The 22,381-nt window shown below is 36.0% G+C and overlaps 1 protein-coding gene across 1 annotated transcript in view; it reads right to left on the bottom strand.

Moving 5' to 3' along the window:
- The window catches only part of LOC150096670 (serine/threonine-protein kinase Nek8-like), a 253,264-nt gene that overhangs the window by 105,073 nt on the left and 125,810 nt on the right, over positions 1-22,381 (bottom strand). The window contains exons 8-9 of the mRNA XM_090408678.1: positions 17,133-17,209; positions 13,123-13,274 (exon numbers count right to left, since the gene is read on the bottom strand). Of these exons, the coding sequence (XP_090264804.1) occupies positions 13,123-13,274; positions 17,133-17,209 (229 nt within the window). The remainder of the gene's footprint in view (positions 1-13,122; positions 13,275-17,132; positions 17,210-22,381) is intronic.

The raw sequence follows: 22,381 nt of genomic DNA, 5'->3' as shown, positions 1-22,381 counted from the left end.
GACTTATAATTATGGAAACCTTGAAACTACACCATTACACACCATATTTGTAATGACCACATCAATGTTTTGAATGTTATATAACAATGATATTATTATTATACAGGCAACTTGGATTTCAAAGACATCATAGGAAGCCATCTAAATATATTCACACTAATTTCATTAGGCTCATTCAATGACAAAGCACTCACGCACGCACGCACAATACTGCAAATGGCAATCCATTCCTTTTCTATGCGACAAGCAAAAAAATAAAGTCCTCGCACTCTTACTAAAGAATATTCTCGCACAATTTCCAAGGGTCACTCTTGGTTCTGTCCCTCAACGTCATGCATAGAAAAATTTCTTTTGCATCATATACTATAAAATCCTTTTAGTAACTAACATGTTTCTATCATATCCCTTCATTTCTGAATAGCTTTATAATCCACAAACATTCTATACTTGTGGGACAAAGTCACCATATGGTCATTTGCCTCTGGATTCTCTCTCTTCACCACTACCTCATTCCCAAGAAACAGTCATTATTTCTGCACAATAATTCAGATGTGGCTGTATCAAGGCCTAAAGAGGGATAATAACTTCCTTACTCCTCCTTGTCATCTAAGTCAGGGCTATCCAAAGCACTGCCCGCAGGCCACATGCAGTGATTTTGTGCAACCCACCTGTGGATTTCAATTTTCAGGAGCGAAAAAATAAAATAATTTGAATCAAATGCGTCTTAGATATTTTAATTCTATCACAAATTGATAATCTCGATGTCGATAATTTTAATTGGTGTTTTTACATCACTATATACCCATGTGTTTTTCAAATATTAGATGTGTCAAAGAAGCATTCTTACACTGTTTCGTTCCAATGCACATGCTCCGAGTGCTGATGGGGAACGTGAGCACGCGATTAGTGTGCAATTAGTGTTTATCATTTGTTCAGCTTTTGAGGTTGTGTCACTGTGCTCACCAAATTACTAGATACGCATTGTGATGTGGTCCTCGGATAAATTTTTTTTCCTAATGCAGTTCTCATGTTACCTAAGGTTGGATAGCCCTGATCTAAGTGAGCCTTTGAGCTATTTTACTCACTTTTGCAGTATGGACTTTGAACTTTAAATCTCTGTCCATTATCATCCCAAACCCCAGGCCTTATTAGGTTTCTTGCAGTCCAGTTCCACCCAGTTCCGTCTTACACTTTTCCCACATTAAATTGACAATCATTATCCTTTGCCAAAACCGCCAGTATATTTAGATCATCCTGCAGATCTCTACATCTTTATTAATATTGAAAGTTTATTTTTCACTTGGTTAGAGTATAATAAATTTAGTTTAATCCTTTATCCAAGTGTGAGCAAACAAAGTTTGCGCCTGAAAGTATCTTCAGGACTGGGGTAAGGTGGTACAAACACATATCTGCAAGGAGATGTGTTTTGCATTATGGGAGATACTGAGATGGGAGTGTTGGTATCTTGCTCCACCTTTGCAAGGAGTGTCCTGGTGTTGTACCACCTTACCCCAGTCCTGAAGATACTTTCAGGTGCAAACTTTGTTTGCTCACACTTGGATAAAGGATTAAACTAAATTTATTATACTCTAACCAAGTGAAAAATAAACTTTCAACATCTTTCTCTAAATCCAGAGTTATTTTACTAAAAAAAAAAAGGGTGGCACACCATTTGGCAACTCCTATAGGTAGAGATGACCTGCTAATGCTTTTGCCTGGTATCTCCACTTGGGCCTGGCTCCCACTGAAGAGACCTCAATAAAAGTCTAAACTAGTCTGGGTAGTGGCCCTTTCCTTAATGCATAACATTAGACATATCCAAGGAGATATGTCTAATGTTATGTAACTGCATCTCCTTGCGATATAAACATATCGCAAGGAGATGTGTTTTGCATTATGGGAGATACTGAGATAGGAGTGTTGGTAGCTTGCTCCACCTTTGCAAGGAGTGCCCTGGTGTTGTACCACCTTACCCCAGTCCTGAAGATACTTTCAGGCACAAACTTTGTTTGCTCACACTTGGATAAAGAATTAAACTAAATTTATTATAATCTTTATTAATAATTTCCCTCCATAATTTAACATCAATGGGAAACACCTGGATATTTCTCTCTCAAATCATTTCCAATGTCATTAACATATAACTTCAAATAACAAGAAACCAATCACTAGTTGGTTATTTGCCTTCTTGATATTTGAAGTCCAAATGTGATTAATTTGACTCCAGCTTTCTGATGTCTATCCATCAGCCCTCTTAACCATGCCACCAATTTCATGTCCATTTCAATTTGTCTAATTTACCTAACAGGGTTCCGTGTAACATCCTGTAGAATTCCTTTGTCACATTATTACAGAAAGTGAGTAAATTACTAAGACAAGATTTCCCCTTTACAAAGCTATGCTATAGTCCTACAGAGTAGCATATTCCTATCCACTAATTCCTCAATTCTGCTTCTGACTAAGTTCTCCAATACCTTAACTATGACTCCTGAGATAGTGACTGGTCTCTAATTTGCAACCTCTCTCTCTTGGAGCCTCTTATGTAACAGAGGCTATATTGTCCTCATTTCATTTCTTTGGGCCTCTGCCATTGCTGACACATTCTGCCAGGTCTGTGGCACTGTTATTTCTTTGGCACTTTCTCATAACATACAGGCTGATATCTCATCTAATCCTATGGGTGTATTCGCAATGTGATTTCTTAATAACTTAAACACCATCAGTTCATCTACATCTGTTTTCAATCAATATATTTCAATTACCATTATCCTCCATGGATGATATTCTTTCACAAGATTTCAGTAATTATTATTATTATACAGGTATCTTCATGGAGTCAGACAACTCATCATGGGCGATCCATTTATTCACATGCTAGCCATCATTCATATAATATATATCGTACTTCTCCTTAAGCATGTTCAGTGATGAAGCACCCACAACCACCTCTGGCAACTCATTCTGCCCATTCACTACCCTCCAAGCAAAAAACCTAGTCCTAACATCCTTGCTAACCACAGTTTTATACAACTTCCACTGGTGACCCCTTCTTCTCTCTCTTCTTGCCATGTACTGAAAAAAAAAAAGTCTTCACTATCAATCCTACAAAATGACTTGAATAACAAATGCTTCTATCATGTCTCATCTTTCATCTATTAATTTTTGAAGCATACAGACTATCAATCTATTCTCATAGAGAGCATTCCACAAACATGCCACACTCTTTGTCACTTGCCTCTGGATCGTCTCCACAATATCATCATCACCACAGAATTCAGGAGTCCAGATCCGTGTGCAGTACTCCCGATGCAGCCTTAATAAAGCCTTATATGGAGTAACAATAACCTCTCTATCCCCACCTTTTAGTATGTTCTTCAACGACCATGTAATCTGGTGTGCTGTGTTGGCTATTTTTAACAACATGCCCTCTACACTTCAACTCCCTGTCCACAATCAGTCACAAGTCCCTGACCTCATCAGTTTTTCCTGCAGTTGAGTTCCGTTGATATAGTGCACAGCTTCTGATCTCTTCCCAAAGTGCACCATCTTACACTTGACCACATTAAACTAGCAGCCATTTACCTTTGCTCATATTGCTAGTTTATTTAAGTCTCTCTGCATTAATCATTGCTCTTTCCAGTTTAGCATCATCAGCAAACAACTGAATATTTCTTGTCAAATCATTTCCTATATCATTGATATACAAATTAAACAACAGAGAACTGGATAACTCCTCCATAAACCACTCTTTGATACCTGTCCATCAGCCATCCTCTAATTCACATCACCAGATTCATATCCCCATCCCCATTTGTTCCAATTTATGTAACAGAGTTCTGTGTGGAATCTTGTCAAATGCTTATGCAAAATCTAGCAATATCACTGAGCAGCCATTTCCCTTATCCAACTCCACTGTCACTTGAATAAAAAGTAAGCAAATTACTAAGGGAAGACCTACCCTTCACAAAACCATGCTGTCCATTATAGAGTATCATATTCCTATCCACACAGTCCTGAATTCTGTCTTTCACCAATTTCTCCAATACTTTAACCACCACCACCCTGATTGCTGATTGGCCTACAATTTGCTACTTCTGTCTCGGAGCTCCTTTATACAATGGAACTATTTTGCCCTCTTTCCACTCCAGTGGCACCTTCCCACTACTGCCTTAAATTAAATAGCTTGTCAGAGGAACTAATAATTCCCTAGCACATTCTTGTAATATACAGGCTATATATGCTATCTTATCCCATGGCTGTGTTTGTATTAAGGTTCTACAATATTTTAAACATCTCCATTTCTTCACCTCTATTCTGCTATCATTCAGTGTCATAACTTAGATGGCGCATCCCTGCAAAATGTTCACTCAGTAATTCACCTATTTAGTTCGGTTTTGTTACCTTCCCACCATCTGCACTTTTGGAAGGTTATTCTTCCATAGTCATTCCTCCCACTACATGTCACATAGCAATAGAACTCCTCAGAGTTTCTTTTGGTCTCATCAGCTAGATTTCTCTGATAATTAGCTTTGATCTTCCTTACCATACCAGTCATCCTTCTTGTCTGTGTGACTTATACTGCTCACGGGCATGCTGACCATTTTTTTAAAATAATCCCTCCACAACCTTTTCTTTGTGTGCAACTCCTGCTTAATGAAGCAGCTATTCATCCATCTAACTCCTACCTGATTTATCCTTCTGATTCTAGGTAGACATTTGGATAGAGTTTTTTTCAAACACCCCCTTGACCACCTCCCATTCACCAACAACATCTCTCCCCTCCAAATTCTTTATGCCATTGCTCTGGTGAAAGCTGTCTCCTCAGTTTGTCATAATCACCTGCTTTGTAATTCACCATATATATCCCTTCTTAATAGAAAATTCTGCATGTCTAGCAATCTCCCAGGTTAAGAATACATGATCACTTTCTCCAAGTGGAGGCAGTGTAGCTAAATTGGTTAGTTCTAAGTTCTCTGATGCAACGATCAGATTTAACACTCATGAACCTCGTGTCCACTCCATTACATGTTGTCTCAGGGAATTATCTCTCAGCAGGGAAGGAAATTCCATTTTCTTCCCTGCCTGTGACCATTTCTCCTCTCAGTCTGTCCCCATTGTTGAAATTCCTCGACATGTACTCATCATGCTAATTTGCGAGTGCATGCCATCTAGAGTCTCCTGTATACCTCTGGATTATAGCAGCAGCTCATTACATATTTAGTTTTGTTGGCATCTATCTCACACCAGATTGACTCAAATAAACTGTCCTCTGAATCCCTGTTCCTCTGATGTACTTCTACTCTTTTGGGCTTTAATTTTCCTCTGCTACCATTAGCAACCCCACCTACATCCTGTTTCTTCTGTTCTCTCTTGAAGACACCAAATCCCTTGCAATCTATTCCTATGACCATACCATCCATGGTCAACCACATCTCATTAATGCCTATAACTTTTGGCCAAGTTGTGCTAACCAATGGCCAAAACTCCTCAACCTTATTTCGAATACTTCTGGCATTAGTATGAGGGAGTCTGGAAAGTTCTGATAAAACACCTAGAACAAAAATGATATTAAAGCAATTGATATAACCACAAGAAAGAACATATGAGGTAAGAACATAAGTTACCTTCATAACTCTGCTACTAGTATGTTTATTCTTGTGGTTATATCAGTTGCTTTAATATCACTTTTGTCTAGGTGTTTATCAGAACTTTCCAGACCCCCCCCTACTGTATACATAAACTGCAATCACCCCCACACCCTCCCTTACACCTTGTGTTACTTAGCTGACTAAAGTTGACCTGGGGTATTATATTTTGCATCATGTGATTACTCTCTCCCACTTACTAACCTCTAGGTTGCTTGGACCCACATTTACCAGTAACTCCCCCCCCCCCCCGCTAAAAATTCTAGTTTCCCTGACTTTGTACTTCAAAACTCTCACTGAACAACACTTTCTCAAGACTCCTGACACCAAATCCATTTAGATGTAAGCCATCTACCTTATACAAATCCTTCCTTCCATCAAACTCACTCCACAAATACACAAACTCCACATCATTCCTCCTGCATAATCTGCGCACTGACTCATTCACAATCATAGCTCTCCATCTCAGCTCACTTCTATCATAGCATGGCGACAGACTAACAACTTTTACTTTCTCACTCTTGTTTTATTGCTGTCTAGTCACCCTCTTCATTTTCCACCTCATCATTCATAGTCACTCGTACCGCTTGCAACACCAATTATGCCAATCGCATTATCATGTTTTTCATCTTTCAACTTGCCACTATCACTCTTTTTTGCCTCTCCTTCACACTCAACACATTAGCTCACAAAACACTTTTGACAAACATGTTCTCCAGTTTCATTCTCCCTCTAAAAACATCTCGTTCTTTGCAAAAGAACATGCATTTCACACATGCTGCAGTGAATGTAATCACAAACATTAAAATCATTCACCACTGATCTTAATGTGTGTTGCACATTGTGCTATGACACACAATACTCTGTACAATAAAACAAATAATAATTTACAAATCAGAAAATTATGCACATTACTCTTACAGTTTATCACATAAACACTCATAAACATATTGATGCAAAAAGAATGTCATGAAAAACTTCCAAAAAGAAGTTATCTTTCGGCACCGATATTCACCACTACAATCACTTGCAACTGACACTAGCAACCGACTGTTCAACAATTCAGTATTTCTTTTGTTTCTGTCACCTTCCTACCATCATTTGCATTCATTAAAGTTATACTCAAATAAATTATTCTTTCTTTACATGTTGCATTGCAAAAATCTTTGGGATTTCTTTTGGACTGCTCAGCTAATTTCCTCTCAAAATTTGATTGTGTCTTCCTTACCATGCTGGTTACCTTTCTTGTCTGTAATTTGCATCACTCATGAAGTAGCTGATGATATTTCTCTTTGTATTCCCTCCACAGTATTTTTTATTTTATTTGTCTATTATTTTTTTACAGCTTCCCCTGATTAATGATGCTGTTCATCACCAACTTCATTTATCCTCTTGACCTTAATATTATGCAGTCTGATATTGTTTTCCTCAAATATTCCCCTGACCATTTTTCATGAATCGCATTTGCTCCACGTTGCCTCCTGAATTTGTCATAATCACCAGCTTTGTAGTTTCACATATGCCCCATCTTAACTGAAAAGTCTACATACTTTTCCAACTGCCAAATCAAGACTGCATCTTCAAACTCCAAGGATGAGAATGCAGGTCTCAAATTAAAGCATTTTCAAATCCAGGTCCCTTCCATTACATATGTTTTAGGTGATTATCTGTTGGTAGATGCGATGCATAAATTTCATTTCTTACTCTTGCATGTCATTTCTGCCTTCTGGTCTATATTCCTATAGTAAAAGCAATAATTAATCAACCTGCGCTCATTGAATTAAGTGCTGATGTCATCTATATCTCACTTCACCTCCAAGCCTACAGTAGAAAATATCGATATATTTTGTACTGTTGGTTGGATTACTCATCAAACAGCGTCTAATACACTGACCTCCTCAAATCTCCTTCCAGTGGAACATAGACTCTTGTTGATTGCAACCTGATAATCCAACTTATTTCAAACAATATTCACATACAATGATGTACTGTTTGCTTAACTAATTAGTTTTTTAATGTATTTTTTCATTACTTGAGATTGACAAACTAATATTCTTACACTGTTTACAACAGTAATCAACAATATAAATTAATTTGCTATTTCATAGTTTTACTAATTTTTTAAATGCACTGTTTCTAGCCTTTAATACTGCTTTTGACATACTAGAAAACAAAAATTGAAACATGTAGATATAAGAAATTTAATAATTTAGTAAATCAAATATTTTGATCAAATATAGCAGGTCATATTCAGTGATCAGAAAATTCAAACAAGCAGAATAACAATAGATTCAAAAAATACAAGCCACATGCTAGTGCAATACAGTAGACTGCAAGATGTAAAAAAACACACACACACAAAAAAAAAACTACTGCATGTAACTAATACAATTCCCAAATTTTTAGTAAAGAACAACTGTCATCAACATTCAAGGTGGTGTGTTGTAATAATGCTTCAACACTCTCTTAGAGTAAACTAGATTTGTAGAGGCAACAATGTTGTAGACAAGTAGTCTTAAATAGAAGATTTTGTGATCACACATATTGTTGTAGATCACATTCCTCAGACTTATTATAGATGGTGTAGGATTGGTGTCTCTATAGTTTCCCCCCCCCCCCCCCCTCAATGAAAGGTCCTGTTTGTTCAAATTAAAAGAGAAAATAATCACAAGAAATAGCAAACACATTTGGGGGGGGGGGAATGAGGAGACCATTTATCCTTGGTGGAAGGTAAAAAGAAAAGAGTTTGCTGACCTGAATGATGTATCACCATATTATGTATCACCACAAAAGCATAAGCAAGCAAAGTTTGGGCATAAAGTATCTTCACAAGTGGCGATACAGCATTTTACTACTTGTATATAGAAAATATATGATTTCTGCATTGAATTTAACCTTGATTTGGCTACTGCTGACGAGACTTCACTAAAGGTCAAAACCAGTCTTCTTGAGTTTTCTTCCATCTAATCCTGTGTGAAGGGGATGTCCAAAACCTGGCCTGCCAGTCCTGACTTGCCATAATAATAATAGCAAATGTATTTTTTATGTTCTCCAAGGTGGATGTTAACAGACCTTTCTGTCTGCCCATAGTAGGCCAAGTCACAACAAGGAACTACACTGCGGGAGAGTGGATCAGAATTGCTAATTTAACATGTGATTTGAATGTGGTGTGAAGGCCATGTTTCATTAGTACCTTGCTATCTAATGCTATCTTTTCTGAAGTACCTCTGACATGGGGAACAGGAATAGTAATAATGTTTTGTTCTTGTGAATTAGAGGAGGGATAAGTGATGAGGTTATGTAGTATTTTATCTATTTTGTAAGAATTATAGCCACTGGCCAAGAAATTATGGCATAACCTGCATGTATTGTAAATTTGAATAATTCAAAGAAATCACAAGAAATTTAGACTTTATTAAATTAGGAGTGTCTATTACTGTTATATTAGTGAATAAAGAAGTGACATCAAAACTAACTATTATGCCTGAATTTTGAAGGACATGATTTTTAACTAATGATTTGAAATGGACTGAATTTTTTACAAAAGCAGAGGAGTTGCCAGTAAGGGAGACAAGAGACTTAGCTAACTGTTGACTAAATTTATAAACAGGACTATCTATTTACTAAAATAAAGAGCCAAAAAGCTTCAGTTTGGCGATGTAAAATTATATAAATCAAGTGGATATTAAATCCAGCATTATTTCAAAGCTGAATGTAGAAACTATGAAAGTTTCGTATGAAATTTGACCGGTGAGCTTATGGGAATACATTCAGCGGCATTTACGAGTTGCCCTAGCACGGAGCTTATAGAAGACATGATCGCTTGTCCAAGCATCCATATATTCACCGTCTATTGGTCCATTTTGATAAGGTTTCACTGTCCTGACAGCTGTTTCAAACTGGTTGATTCTCCTCAGAGACCAGGCAGAAACCTTAAAAGAGCAAATACTCTTGTTCAGTACTAAGGAACTCGAAGTGTCAGAGAGGTGTATTTTTCGTAAGCAAATTCTTGATCAGTGTAAAGTATTTACTAAAATAAAGAGCCAAAAGGCTTCAGTTTGCGATGTAAAATTATATAAATCAAGTGGATATTAAATCCAGCATTATTTCAAAGCCGAATGTAGAAACTATAAAGTTTTGTACGAAATTTGACCAGAGAATTTACAGGAATACACTCACCGAGTTTTTTTATTTCAAAACCAAATGTAGAAATTTTCTTAGTTTCTACATTTGGCTTTGAAATAATGCAGGACCATCTATGTTATCAACTAGAAGTTGTAGGAGAATATTAGATTTGTGGATTTTAGGTACTCCATAAATACAGAGTGGTTTTAACATGAACCAGTTTTATTTTGCTGATTATTTCTTTGGCTCAAGAGGTCACTTTTTTGAATAATTTGCAGATTTTTTCCCTTTAAGATATAGTGAGGTCTCAATCTATAATTTAGTAAGTAGAAAAAACTGTCATACAGGAGATCTTGCTTTTTTTTGTTGTTGTTGTTGTTGTAATCCTCTTGAATCATGATAACTGTTGCATTACTCTTATCAGTTTTAATAATAACAATATTTTTATTCTTGTATAACGTTTTTAAAGCAGCTATTTAATTTTGTGGTATATTACTTTTTGGTGGTTTAGCCTTGTTTAGGATGCTAAGTCTAAATGCACATTGTTAGCCAACAAAGGTGAAAGATTGTAGATAAGCTGTTCTTAATTCATCAGACTTCTAGTTCTAGAACTTGTTTGGGTGTAACAGCAAAGTTATGACCCAGTCTAAGAGTATTCTTAGCTTTCTTTTGTAAGCACCTGCGATGATAAATTTATGACCACATGATTTCGTCAAAGTTGCAGTTAGAACATAGTAAACACAAGCCCCCTAAGCATGGTTATGCTTTGATGATGACGTGTTTGCCATATGACTCCATGGACAAGACACTATGTATGTTTTTGTCACCTGCCTAAACAGTCAACACTTCAAAATTCAATAGAAAAACAATAGTAAAAGAATCTAATAACTGTTTGTCTTTTTTAGACACATTAGTCACCTGCCTTCCAGATGGATCACTAACTTTTTCCATTTACAGAAAGCCAGCAAGCATGAATGCGCGCACACACACAGAGGAAGATATCTACATAAACAATCACATCATCCAGTCCAACAGTATGTGTTTTAAAAGCACTTATGCACAGAGCCAGTGCAATTTGTTCTAATGATATAGCTCTTTCCACATAACTTAAATATCTGCAGCATAATTTCTTAGGCATTGGCCACAATTCCTACAAAATAGATAAAATACTACATAGCCCCATCACTTCTCCCACCCACCTCTTATACATAAGAACAAAACATGGCTATTCCTATTCCCCATGTTGGAGGTACATCAAAAAAGATAGCTGAAGTACTAATAAAACATGGCCTTCACACCATATGTTAAATTAGCAACTCTGATCTGCTCTCTTAAGTGTAAACTCCATTGTCTAGCATATCCTGGAGTGTATGAAGTTCCTTGTAACTGTGACTTGATCTACTATGGGCAGACAGAAAGATCTTCATGGCTTATTTTTAACAGTATTAACAACACCAAATTAACTATTTCATAAAAAGTGTTTTATTAACTTGCTTTTATTTCACTGAATTTCAAATCAGCATCATCAGAACACAACACAGCATGTATACATGACAGTGAGTAAGTGAAACAATACAATTGTAATGGACAAAAGATCTCAAGTCCTATTTTGGCACTCTCTAATGTAAAAAATAAAAATAAAATATAATAAATAAATACAGCTATATGGGAGTATTCTTCATAGATTATTTTTCATAGAGAATTCTTCATAGATCATTTTTTGAGTCAGCCATGGCTGACTCAAAAAATAATCTATGAAGAATTCTCCTTATCTGAACAAATATGGTTACATTAATTTGGCAAAAATTTGGGAAACTTATCTTAAGAACAACTCCCATATAGCTGTATTTATGTATTTGTTTTATTTGATTTTATTTACATTAGAGGGTGCAAAATAGGACTTTAGATCTTTGTCTGTTACAACTGTATTGTTTCACTTACTCACTGTTGCATATACATGCTGTGTCGTGTTCTAATGATACTGATTTGAAATTCAGCGAAATATAAACAAGTTAATAAAACATCTTTTTATAAAATAGTTTATTTGGTGTTGTTAATACCATTAAAAATAAGTCATGAATAACTGTTAACATCTAAGCTTATCTAATAGATAGACAGCTTCCTGTCTATTAACACGTTCGCTGTCACACACTCGGGCATAGTTTGTTACTGCACGCCAAGCAATTTCACTTCTTCGAGGTCAGTACGAGTAATCTCGTTGCCGGTGGTAATTGACATATGAGTATATTCGTAGTTGGCTCGTGAAGCTCATATATCAACTACGGGTATACACACTTTCGCTGCTTGCTCCGCACGCCAAGCACTTTCACTTCTTTAAGTCAGTACGAGTAATCTCGTTGGCGGCGGTAAGCATCATACGAGTATATTCGTAGTTGGCTTGTGAGGCTCATATTCCAACTATGAGTATACTCGTAGTTGGCAGCGAACGTGTTAACATCCACCTTGAAGAACATAAAAAATACATTCACTAAATGATAGTGAATGTATTTTTTATGTTCTTGTTTTTATGACAAGTCAGGACTGGCAGACCAGGCTTTGGACACCCCCCCTTCACATGGGATAAGATAGAAGAAAATCAATCAATATGCTATTTAAAAGTCATTATGTATCAGAAAGATTATTTTAGAGTCAGGCATGGCTATGAAGAATTTTCCTATCCTGAACAAGTACGGCTGCATTAATTTGCCAAAAATTTGGGACACTGTTATTTTAAGATCAACTCCTATACAGCTGTAATCTTATTTTTTTTTTTTACAACATTAGAGGACATCAAAATAAGACTTGAGATCATTTGTCCATTACAGTTTGAATTGTTTCACTTACTCACTGTCAAGTATAAACTATAAAATGCTATAAAAAAACTATAACATGCTACAAACTATAACTTGGTGCTCTGAAGATGCTGGTTTGAAAATCTGTGAAATATAAGCCAACTAATAAATAGCTTTTTTTTTTTTCCCTAAAATAGTCAGTTTGGTGTTGTTAAAATAATAAGTTATGAATAATGTTCAACACCTAAGCTTGTGTATTAGATTGTAAACTTATAGTACATTCATACTATGGGTGGGCTAAGGAATTTTTTTTTTTTTGTATTTTTATTTATTTTTAAATAGTCTGGAAACCCTGCTCTAGAGACCAAACATGGAACTTTTCAAGCCAGTTGAAGCCTCCAATAATCAGTATGTTTTCATAAACCACTGATCTTATGCTATGATTATCAAATCCAGCTTAACTATGTTCAAAGATGAAATAGTTCAAAATTTGAGAATTCAAGGAAACATGAGTTTCCCCATTTCATTCTGTATGAAAATGCAAATACTTACAAACATACCTCCCATATAACTATATGTCCTTCTTTGGTAACCACAATTATCTGTGCTTCACCCATTCCAATAGCTGTAATTTCCTTGGTTTTGAATGGAAAGGTAAGATTTACTGGTAGTTCAATACCATTACCCCATAGCATAACGTTACACACAATATCTGGAGATGAAACAGAAAACAGATTCAACATGCATCAAATAACATTGACAAACTATTACAGAATATTAAATTAATAACCATTACAGTTGGAAAAAAGCTGATAACAGGAATTCTATGGCTTAAATAGTTAGAAGAATGTAAGGAGGGATGTTATGACACTGTTAAGGAGAGTAAAAGATAACAGTGTGGTAGAGCATGTTGCCCAGCTATGATAATTATAAGTTGAAAAGGATAACAATGGTCATGAATGGTATGCTATCAGAGTTGTGCAAAGAGAAAGGGGTTAATTTTGTGAATGTGTGGGATGAGTTTTGAGAGATGGATAGAACTTTATAAAAGAGATGAGCTACATTTGAATGGATTTAGTGTGTCAGATGGGGAAACTGTTGCTGCAAGAGAGAATGATTGAAATGAATGTAAGACCTGAAGAAGAAAGAGATTCTGTGGAAAAGCAGGATAGTAATGTAGGCAGATTTTGTGAATAGAGAGGTCCATAGCATGATTGATGAGAATGAGAGAGAAGGAACACAGAGTGGACAGGGAAATGGGGGAGGACATTTGCGTGAAAAGTGTAGATGATGGTTTCAGGAGTTGATGAGCGAATGTGCAAGAACTGATTAAGATAGTCAAACAAAGCAAAGGTGGCATTTAAAGTCTGGGGAAGAGTGTAATATCAGTGATGATAGACAGGAATGGATGGGGGAGGGGAGTTATATCTAATAAGTGGGGTTAGTGGAACTTGTTACAGAAACAGAAATGATCTGGTGTGCATGTTCACAAATGCTAGAAATATTTAAAACAAGGGGAATGAAATTGTAACATTGACAGAGTTCATTCATCCAAAAATTGTTGGTATAAGTGAGGCATGGTTGAATTAGGATGACATTCTGACAGGAATAGAGATGGAGGTATATGTAGTCTTTCATGAAGACAGACAAAGCAAAAAGGGAGGAAGAGGAGTGTTATTGATGATGGCTGAGGAGTTGTGCCCATCTAGGGGTGGAGATGCAAGAAGTAAACATTGACAGTGGTTTTAGAGCAATATGATGTGGAGGTGAACAGGATGAAATGTTTAGTAGGGTGCTGCTATAGACCTGGTAATATGGAGGCAACGAGAAGGAAATGTTTCGATAAATTGGTCTGGCTAATAAGAAAAGGGGTGATTATTATGGCCACTTTCAATTATGGTAATATCAACTGGAATGAAGAGACAGCATCAGGAACCAAAGAGAACGCATTTCTCGAATTTTTAAGGGAAAACTACCTTAAGCAATATGTAAGAGGCCACACGTAAATTGAGGGTCCTGGATTTGATTATCTCATCAGAAGATATTGTTGTAAATGAAGTGTCATTGCATCTTCCTCTAGTTGGTGAAAGTGACCATGAAGTAATCACTTGGGTGGTAGCCAGTCATATCAGGACTTTCATGAGAAAGAATTTTATGTGGAACTATAAGGTAGGTGATTATGGCAAATTCAGGAAGCAGCTTGCATTGATATCATGGAATGAGAAATTGCAAGCAAAGGAAATCAATACTGCTTGGTTTCTACTCAGGAAGTATCTGGCAGAGACAATGACTGAGTGTATTCCAAAGGTTCAGAGATTAAATAAGGTAAGTGTAAAATGGATGACTGAAGAGGTGAAGTGTGCAATCTGGAAGGAAAAGGCACTTTAGAAGCAGCACAAGATGAGTGGAGATAATCAGTTATATGAGGAATACAAAGAGCGAGCAAGGAAGGTAGTAAGAGTAAGTAAGAAAGAGTAGTAAGAGTAGCAAGTGTGGTGTGAGCAACAGTTAGCAAATGACAATAAAAGAAATCCTAGGGAGTTTTTTCAACATGTGGCAAGTAGAAGTAAGAATGATTATGGGAGGATGATGATGGTCAGTGATAATGAGAATGATAAACATTGAGGAGAGTATCATAGAGGTGTTCAATGAGCAGTTCATTAAAGTAATCCATCCTTGTCATTATAACATAATGCAGAACTTGGAAGCAGTGGGAACGGGAAAGGAACCAATAATGGTGAGTGAGCAGGAAGTATATGAGGAATTGAGTAAACGATGTCAATGAGGCCATGGCATATCACTGCATGTCTTGAGGGAATGTTCCTGGGAGTTAACAGCTTTAACTTACATTTTTAACATGAGTCTTAGATTAGCCCAGGTTCCAAAGGAGTGGAAGGATGGCAAAATTGTTATGCTTCATAAAGTGGGGGGGGGGGGGGTGATAAGACTAAGCTTTGAATTATAGGCCAATCTGCTTGTCTGGAGCTATCCTCAAGATGTTGGAAAAGTAGTTAGGACAAAGATTCAGAAGAGTAGATTGAAAGCAGTAGAATTCTCTTTAATGGACAGCATGGGTTTCCTAAAGGAATATCATGTTTTAGCAATCTGCTTACTTATTATAACAAGGTGATAAATATGTTGGAGGGGGGAGATACATATACAGCAGTATGTTTAGATTTTGCACAGCCTTTCGATAAACTGCCACATAACAAACTAGTAGTTAAATTGGAACAGATGGGGTTGGATAGTAGATTAGTGTGTTGGATTGGAGACTGGCTGACTGATAGGTATCAGCAGATTGTGTATAGGGAAGTAATATACCAGAATAGGAAAGTCACTAGTGGCATGCCTCAGGAGTCTCTTTTGGGGTCACTTTAATTTACATGTAACTGAGAGTGAAAAAGGCTTAAACAGTAATATATAGTTCTTTAAAGATGATGCAAAGTTGGCGAGAGTTATGAGAAGTAGAGCAGATGTAGCTTTGCAAGAGGACCTAAATAGACTGTCTGAATAGGTGAGTGTCAGTTTAATGTTGCAAGGTTTTAAAATTTGGGAAGCAAAGATGGAATGCAAAGTATAGAATTGGTGGGGATGTTTTAGAGGAGGTGGAGGAGATGAAAGATGTGGGGATGATGTGGATAGCAACCTTCATTAGAAAGGATTTTATGTGGAACTATAAGGCAGGTGATTATGGCAAATTCAGGAGGCAGCTTGCAGCAATATCATGGAATAAGGAATTGCAAGTGAAGGAAATCAATGCTGCTTGGTTGCTACTTAGGAAGTAACTGGCAAAGACAATGACTGAGTGTATTCCAATTCTGTGGGCATTTGGCTAAAATTGTGAGAAAACACAGCAGATTATGGGAATGATGTGGAGAACACGGATGTGTAGAAGTAAGGATGTTTTGATTCCATTGTACAACATTTTGATTAGGCCACATATCGATTACTGTGAACAGATTTGGTTGCCAGGATTTCAACAGGTGATGAGATGTTGGAAAGGATCCAGAAATGATTGACTAAGGTGGTTTCTGGTCTCTGGAATGTGGAATATGAAAACAGATTGAAAGAATGCAAATTACAGAGCCTAGGGGATAGAAGAAAGAGGAAAGATATGATCAAGATGTATAAGTTTTTAAGGAGTAACATGGATGAAATTTTTCATAGAATATCTGAAGATAGGGGGAGAATGATAGACCATCCCTGGAAGCTGTATAAGGTGGGTGTGAACAAGGCCAGTGAGGAGTAGATTTTTTTTTTGCATGGAGAATGGTGGATGATGAAATGCATTGCATGAAGTGTGGTGAGTGCAGGGACAGTGAATGCATTTGTCGAGTTATGATGAGCTGTGCATGTGAGAATGGGACCTCCCACAATGAGTCTATCGACTCAATAATAATAACAACAACAATAATTGGTATCTATACCTGAGTAATATTTACACATCTTGAGGATATAGAACATGAGAAAAAAAAAGGAAAAAGAAAGAGAAGGAATAATTTCATTTCTTCTGGTATTTAATATGTTCAAAACACAGTGAAGCTTTTCAGAATGAAACAGGGTGTTTTACCTTGCTTGGATAAATCTTTGCTATCTACAGAAGAACTATGAATTGATGTAGATGATGTTGATGCTAATCTCTTTGGGCTGAAAAATAACTAACATTAAAAAAAATGCACAAGGGACATGGGAAGAAGGAAAAGACAATACAAAAAACTACATGATTAAACAAAACAAAGTTAAATGAATAATTGACGAGTTTCAAATATTGCCTTTGCTAACTCCACCACTCCCACCCACAAATGCAAAAACAGAGAACTTTTCACCTAAGTGAATTTCTCATTTGTGTGAAATTGTTAGTATTATTATGTGTGACATCTCCAAGGAGTCCGAAGACTCATCATGGGAGGACACCAACTATACAACTGTCTCCACCATTACACCGAACCTCTACTACCAATCATCTCCATCAACGCCATCTACCACCACCACCACTTTTTGTCTGTGTAAATTGGGAAGTGTTCTGATTGACCGATTTGTCTGTATGCAGGAAATTACTTAATTTAATGTTGAAAGTTTTTCCACTTGGTTATACTATAACCAAGTATAACCCTAAAAGAAAGGTTATACTATAAATTAAAGAGATGCCCAGAAGTTATGTCCTTAGTTTAATCCTTTATCCAAGTGTAAGCAAACAAAGTTTGTGTGTGAAGTCACTTCACAACTGGACTACTTGTATACAAAAGCTAATGACTTCACATCAATTGCTTTAGTATTCCATAATACAATGCACATATCCTTATGGACATGTATAATGCTTTGCATTATGGGAAGGATCATTACCCAGATTGGTTTTGGCCTTCAATGAAGTCTCATATACAAGTAGCAAACTTTGTTTGCTTACACTTGAATAAAGAATTAAACCAAGAAAATAACTTCTTGGAACCTTTAATTTATAGTATAACCAAGTGAAAAAACTTTCAACATCTATCTCTAATCCAGAGTATTTTAGTAATATAAATGTGACACTTTTTGACTACTTATATATGGAAATATGACCTGCATTACTTCAACCTTGATTTTACTTCTGGGTCTTGCTCCCATTGATGAGACCTCAATACAGGTAAAAAACAGTCTGGGTAGTGCCCCCTTCCCTTAACGCAAAAGCATTATACATGTCCATAAGGATATGTGCATTGCATTATGGAATACTAAGGCAATCAATGTGAAGTCATTAGCTTTTATATAAAAGTAGCCTAGTCTTGAAGTGAGTTCACGTGCAAACTTTATTTGCTTACACATGGATAAAGGATTAAACCAAGAATATAACTTCTTGGCATCTTTAATTTATACTTAATTTAATTTTCTAAACATATTGTTAAAAAATTTCTAGGATGATTTTTTTTTTTTTTTTTTATAGCCACAGTGAAAATGCTCACTGCTAGAAGACTGAGGACCTCCATTCCAACAGATAATTTTATGTGTATCATTTTCTGTCACTAGGTCTGTGGAACATATTGTTTATATTTAGAATAGTGTTTCTCACACCTTTTAATGGACATCCTCTCTAAACCATAGAAACAATTTTCATTCTCAACTTCAGTATTAAATACTTGAAGGTATTTATTATTTAAGGTTTTCCTTATTAACTACCAAAAACTTAAACATGCAAATTATGTGATCAATTAATTTTAGAAAAGAAAAAAAAAAAAAGACAAAATTTATAAACAGTATGTAGAAATCAGAAAGCATTCAACTTAAATTTACTATTATAATTTCAGAGCCTCCATAGCTCCGTCAAATTTGATGAAATTAATTGGCTGGAATTCATTTTAGAAATTATGGACTTTACAACCATGTTATAAATAAGTCTTTTAATTTCCCGACATTTCGATCTTAATATGAAGATCGAAACGTCGGGTAATTAAAAGAGTTAATTATAACACGGTTGTAGAACCCATAATTTCTAAAATGAATGCTGATCACCGTGCAACACTAAAAGAAAGGATAATTGGCTGGAAAGGACTGGATTCCAATCCTGTCTAGGATGAAGAACTTTTATTAGGACTTTTCCACTGAAAGTGAGTTAGATAGTCTTATATGGAATGATAGGGTTTTCCTTCCTAGAAACTAAAGTATTTTCATCATGCAATGAGGCATGCTCACCATAAGAACACACATACACACAATTTACACGCAGACATTAATTATCTAATTCTAAAATTATAGTTATAAAAGCCTATTTCAGTGGCCTTCAGAGTAGTTAAGTACTGCAAATTCTTATGATTACTTAACACTAAACTGGAGGATCTTGGAACACACAACATCAAAGTCTGCAGATTCCCTAACTAAATTGAATAACTGCTGTAATAAATCATCATCATTATTATTATTATACTAACACCCCATGGAGTCACAGATTCATCTAGGAGGTCCCTCTTGTCATACACACAACTCATCATACCGTGCCTTAAACACATTCAAATTCTCTGCAGACACCACGCACTCAGGCAATGCATTCCAACCATTCACAACTCTCCATGCAAAAAACCTGCTTCTCACTCCCTTACTCACATTCTCCTTATACAGCTTCCAGGGAATGACCTCTTGTTCTTCCCTGATCTCCCATCATTTTATGAAAATCCTGTTCAATGTTAATCCTATAGCAACCCCTTACTATCACATCACCCCTCTTCCTCCTATCCACTAGACTCGGTAAATTGCATCTTCTCAATATTTCTTCATATTCAACATTCCAGAGATCAGAAACTATCCTATTCAATCACCTACGGATCTTGTCCAACATATCTTCATCCTTTTGAAAACTAAGTGACAAAATATGTGCACAGTAATCCATATGTGGCCTAATCAGAGCCTAATACAATGGAGCCAGAATCTCCTTGTTTCTACAAGTCAGTGTCCTCCACATCATTGCCAGCATTCGTTGTGTTGTCCTCACAATTCTGGCAATGTGCCCCATAAATTTCAGATCCTTATCCACTATCATCCCAAGATCTCTTATTTCCTCCACCTCCAACAATATATCCCCACCAAGCATAAATTCTACATCATCTTTGTTTCCCAAATTTTAAAACCTCACATTTTGCAACACTGAACTCGCATCCCCATTCCTGTGCTCATTCACTCAGTCTATTCAAGTCTTCTTTGTAAGGCCACATCTGCTCCACTTGTCATAGCTCTTTGCATCATCTACAAACAACTGTACATCCTCATTCAAATTTCCCCCAGTATTATTAACATATAGGTTAAACAGCAATGGCTCTAAAACAGGCCTTTGAGGCACACCGCTCATGACTTTCTTCTTTTGGGATATTGCTCCCCTATACAGAACTTGTTACCTATCAGACAGCCAATCTCCAATCCAATGCACTAGTCTAATGTCCAACCCCATCTGCTCCAGTTTGACTATCAACTTATCATGCAGTAATCTATCAAAAGCCTTTGCAAAGTATAAGTATACTACTGTGTATCCATCTTCCATGTCCAATTCTGCTGTCACCTTATTGTAATAGGTATATTACTAAAACATGACCTTGTAAAAATAATCATAATTTAAAATTCTGAATATTTTTACGTATTGGTTATGTTAGAATGTTTATTAGTTTTAGTTTCATAACACACATTGTCGGCACTTGCGATGTGCCCGTTATTGAAATTGTTTTCTCAAAAATGATATGTAAAGCAGTTAAAAATTTATGTACTTACCAGATTTGAATAGTTGTGTTACTTTAAATAAATTTATTGTAGTTTAAAATTATCAAAAGTTGTGTTTTATGAAGACATTCTCTTATCGCTAACGGAGACAACATGTCAGCCATTATACAATACTTAGTTTCTCACTTGCCACTTTCATGGAGTGCGCATGCTCGCCGAGAAGTTTGATGTGTGATTGACAGCTGACAAGAACAGGCGTTCGGTATCAGGGTAACAGGAGAAAACAAGATAGCGTTCAGAAGGAATTCAGAATACAGGCCGGCAGATATTTAGATTCAGAGGAATTTGAGTTTTTTTATGTGACAGTTGGAGGTAAATCAATAATATATTCCGAAAAAGGAATCAATGAACTATGAAGTTTAAAGTGGAATAACTATTAACAAATAAAAGGGAAATATTGCTATAGGCATTTTAAAAGGAATATTGGAGGAAACGCTAATTGAAAGATTTATAGTAGGTTCTGAAAAGGGAATCGTAGAACTGCGAGTCTTTTAAAGTGGAAGAGTTGAGACTGTCAATAAACATTAGTGAATAAAAGAAGAAATTTGCTATTTAAGTTCTAAAGGAATGTTTGAGAAAACTCTGATTAGGAAGTTTCACCTGTCTTAAGGACTCCAGATCTAACTATTATTTCTACTAAAAAGAGACAGAATTGAGTCAGGAAGAATTAACGTGTGCTACATAAGTATTGAGAAAGGATCCTGTGAAAATGAAGAATAAAGTCATATATCTTCGGAAAAGGGCTTTGACAGAAAAAAAAAACTGGCTATGAACATTTTGTCATTGTGAAACAAAGTGTTTAGTCTAGTCTTAAGTGTAAGTTTATTTTTAAAAGGCCTTGGATCCAATTAATTTGTAGTTATAGTTATGTAAAGTTGTTTGAAATGTATATAATTGTTTTTGTCTTATTAAATGTGTTTATTTTGAATTTTGGTCTTGAGTCAGTGATTATTTGGATTCTGAAAGAAATAGTAAAAAAAGAAGTCATCGGAGTGAACCCTTGTGCAATAAATAAATATAATAAAAGCACTCGGAAATAAATTAAAAATAATTGTTAAACAGAGATCACCTCTATAGACAGGATAATATTAAATAATTAAAAATCCTATATATAAACAATGGTGCAGATGGTGGGATTAATAAAAGGATTAAAATAATATTATGATAATAACCTCTAATATAAAACTCTCTACTAAATTATTAACAACTTCCCTTTAGCAAATCTGTGCTGTCCATCAAAGACAATACCATTGCTGTCAACCCAATTCTGGATCCTGATTCTCACTAGCCTTTCCAACACTTTAGCCACAACACCTGACATACAGATTGGCCTATAATTTGATACTTGAATTCTGTTATCTTTGTTACAAAGTGGTACAATCTCACTTTCCTTCCATTCCTTTGGAACTTGCCCCAATGTAAGACTCATATTAAACAAATATGTCAAGGCAGATGTCAACTCCCTGGCACATTCCTTCAAAATATGCGGTGATATTTTGAAGGAATGTGCCAGGGACATTCCTTAAAAATAATTTGACGTTAACAAGGCTGTGACATCAAGTCTCACAGCCTTATTAATATCAA

This window comes from Typopeltis vanoorti, chromosome 18, assembly GCF_054136105.1.
Source record: "Typopeltis vanoorti isolate ZY-2024b chromosome 18, IOZ_Tvanoo_1.0, whole genome shotgun sequence".
Taxonomy (NCBI): Eukaryota; Metazoa; Arthropoda; class Arachnida; order Uropygi; family Thelyphonidae; genus Typopeltis; species Typopeltis vanoorti.
This window is presented reverse-complemented; position numbering and strand designations above follow the sequence as displayed.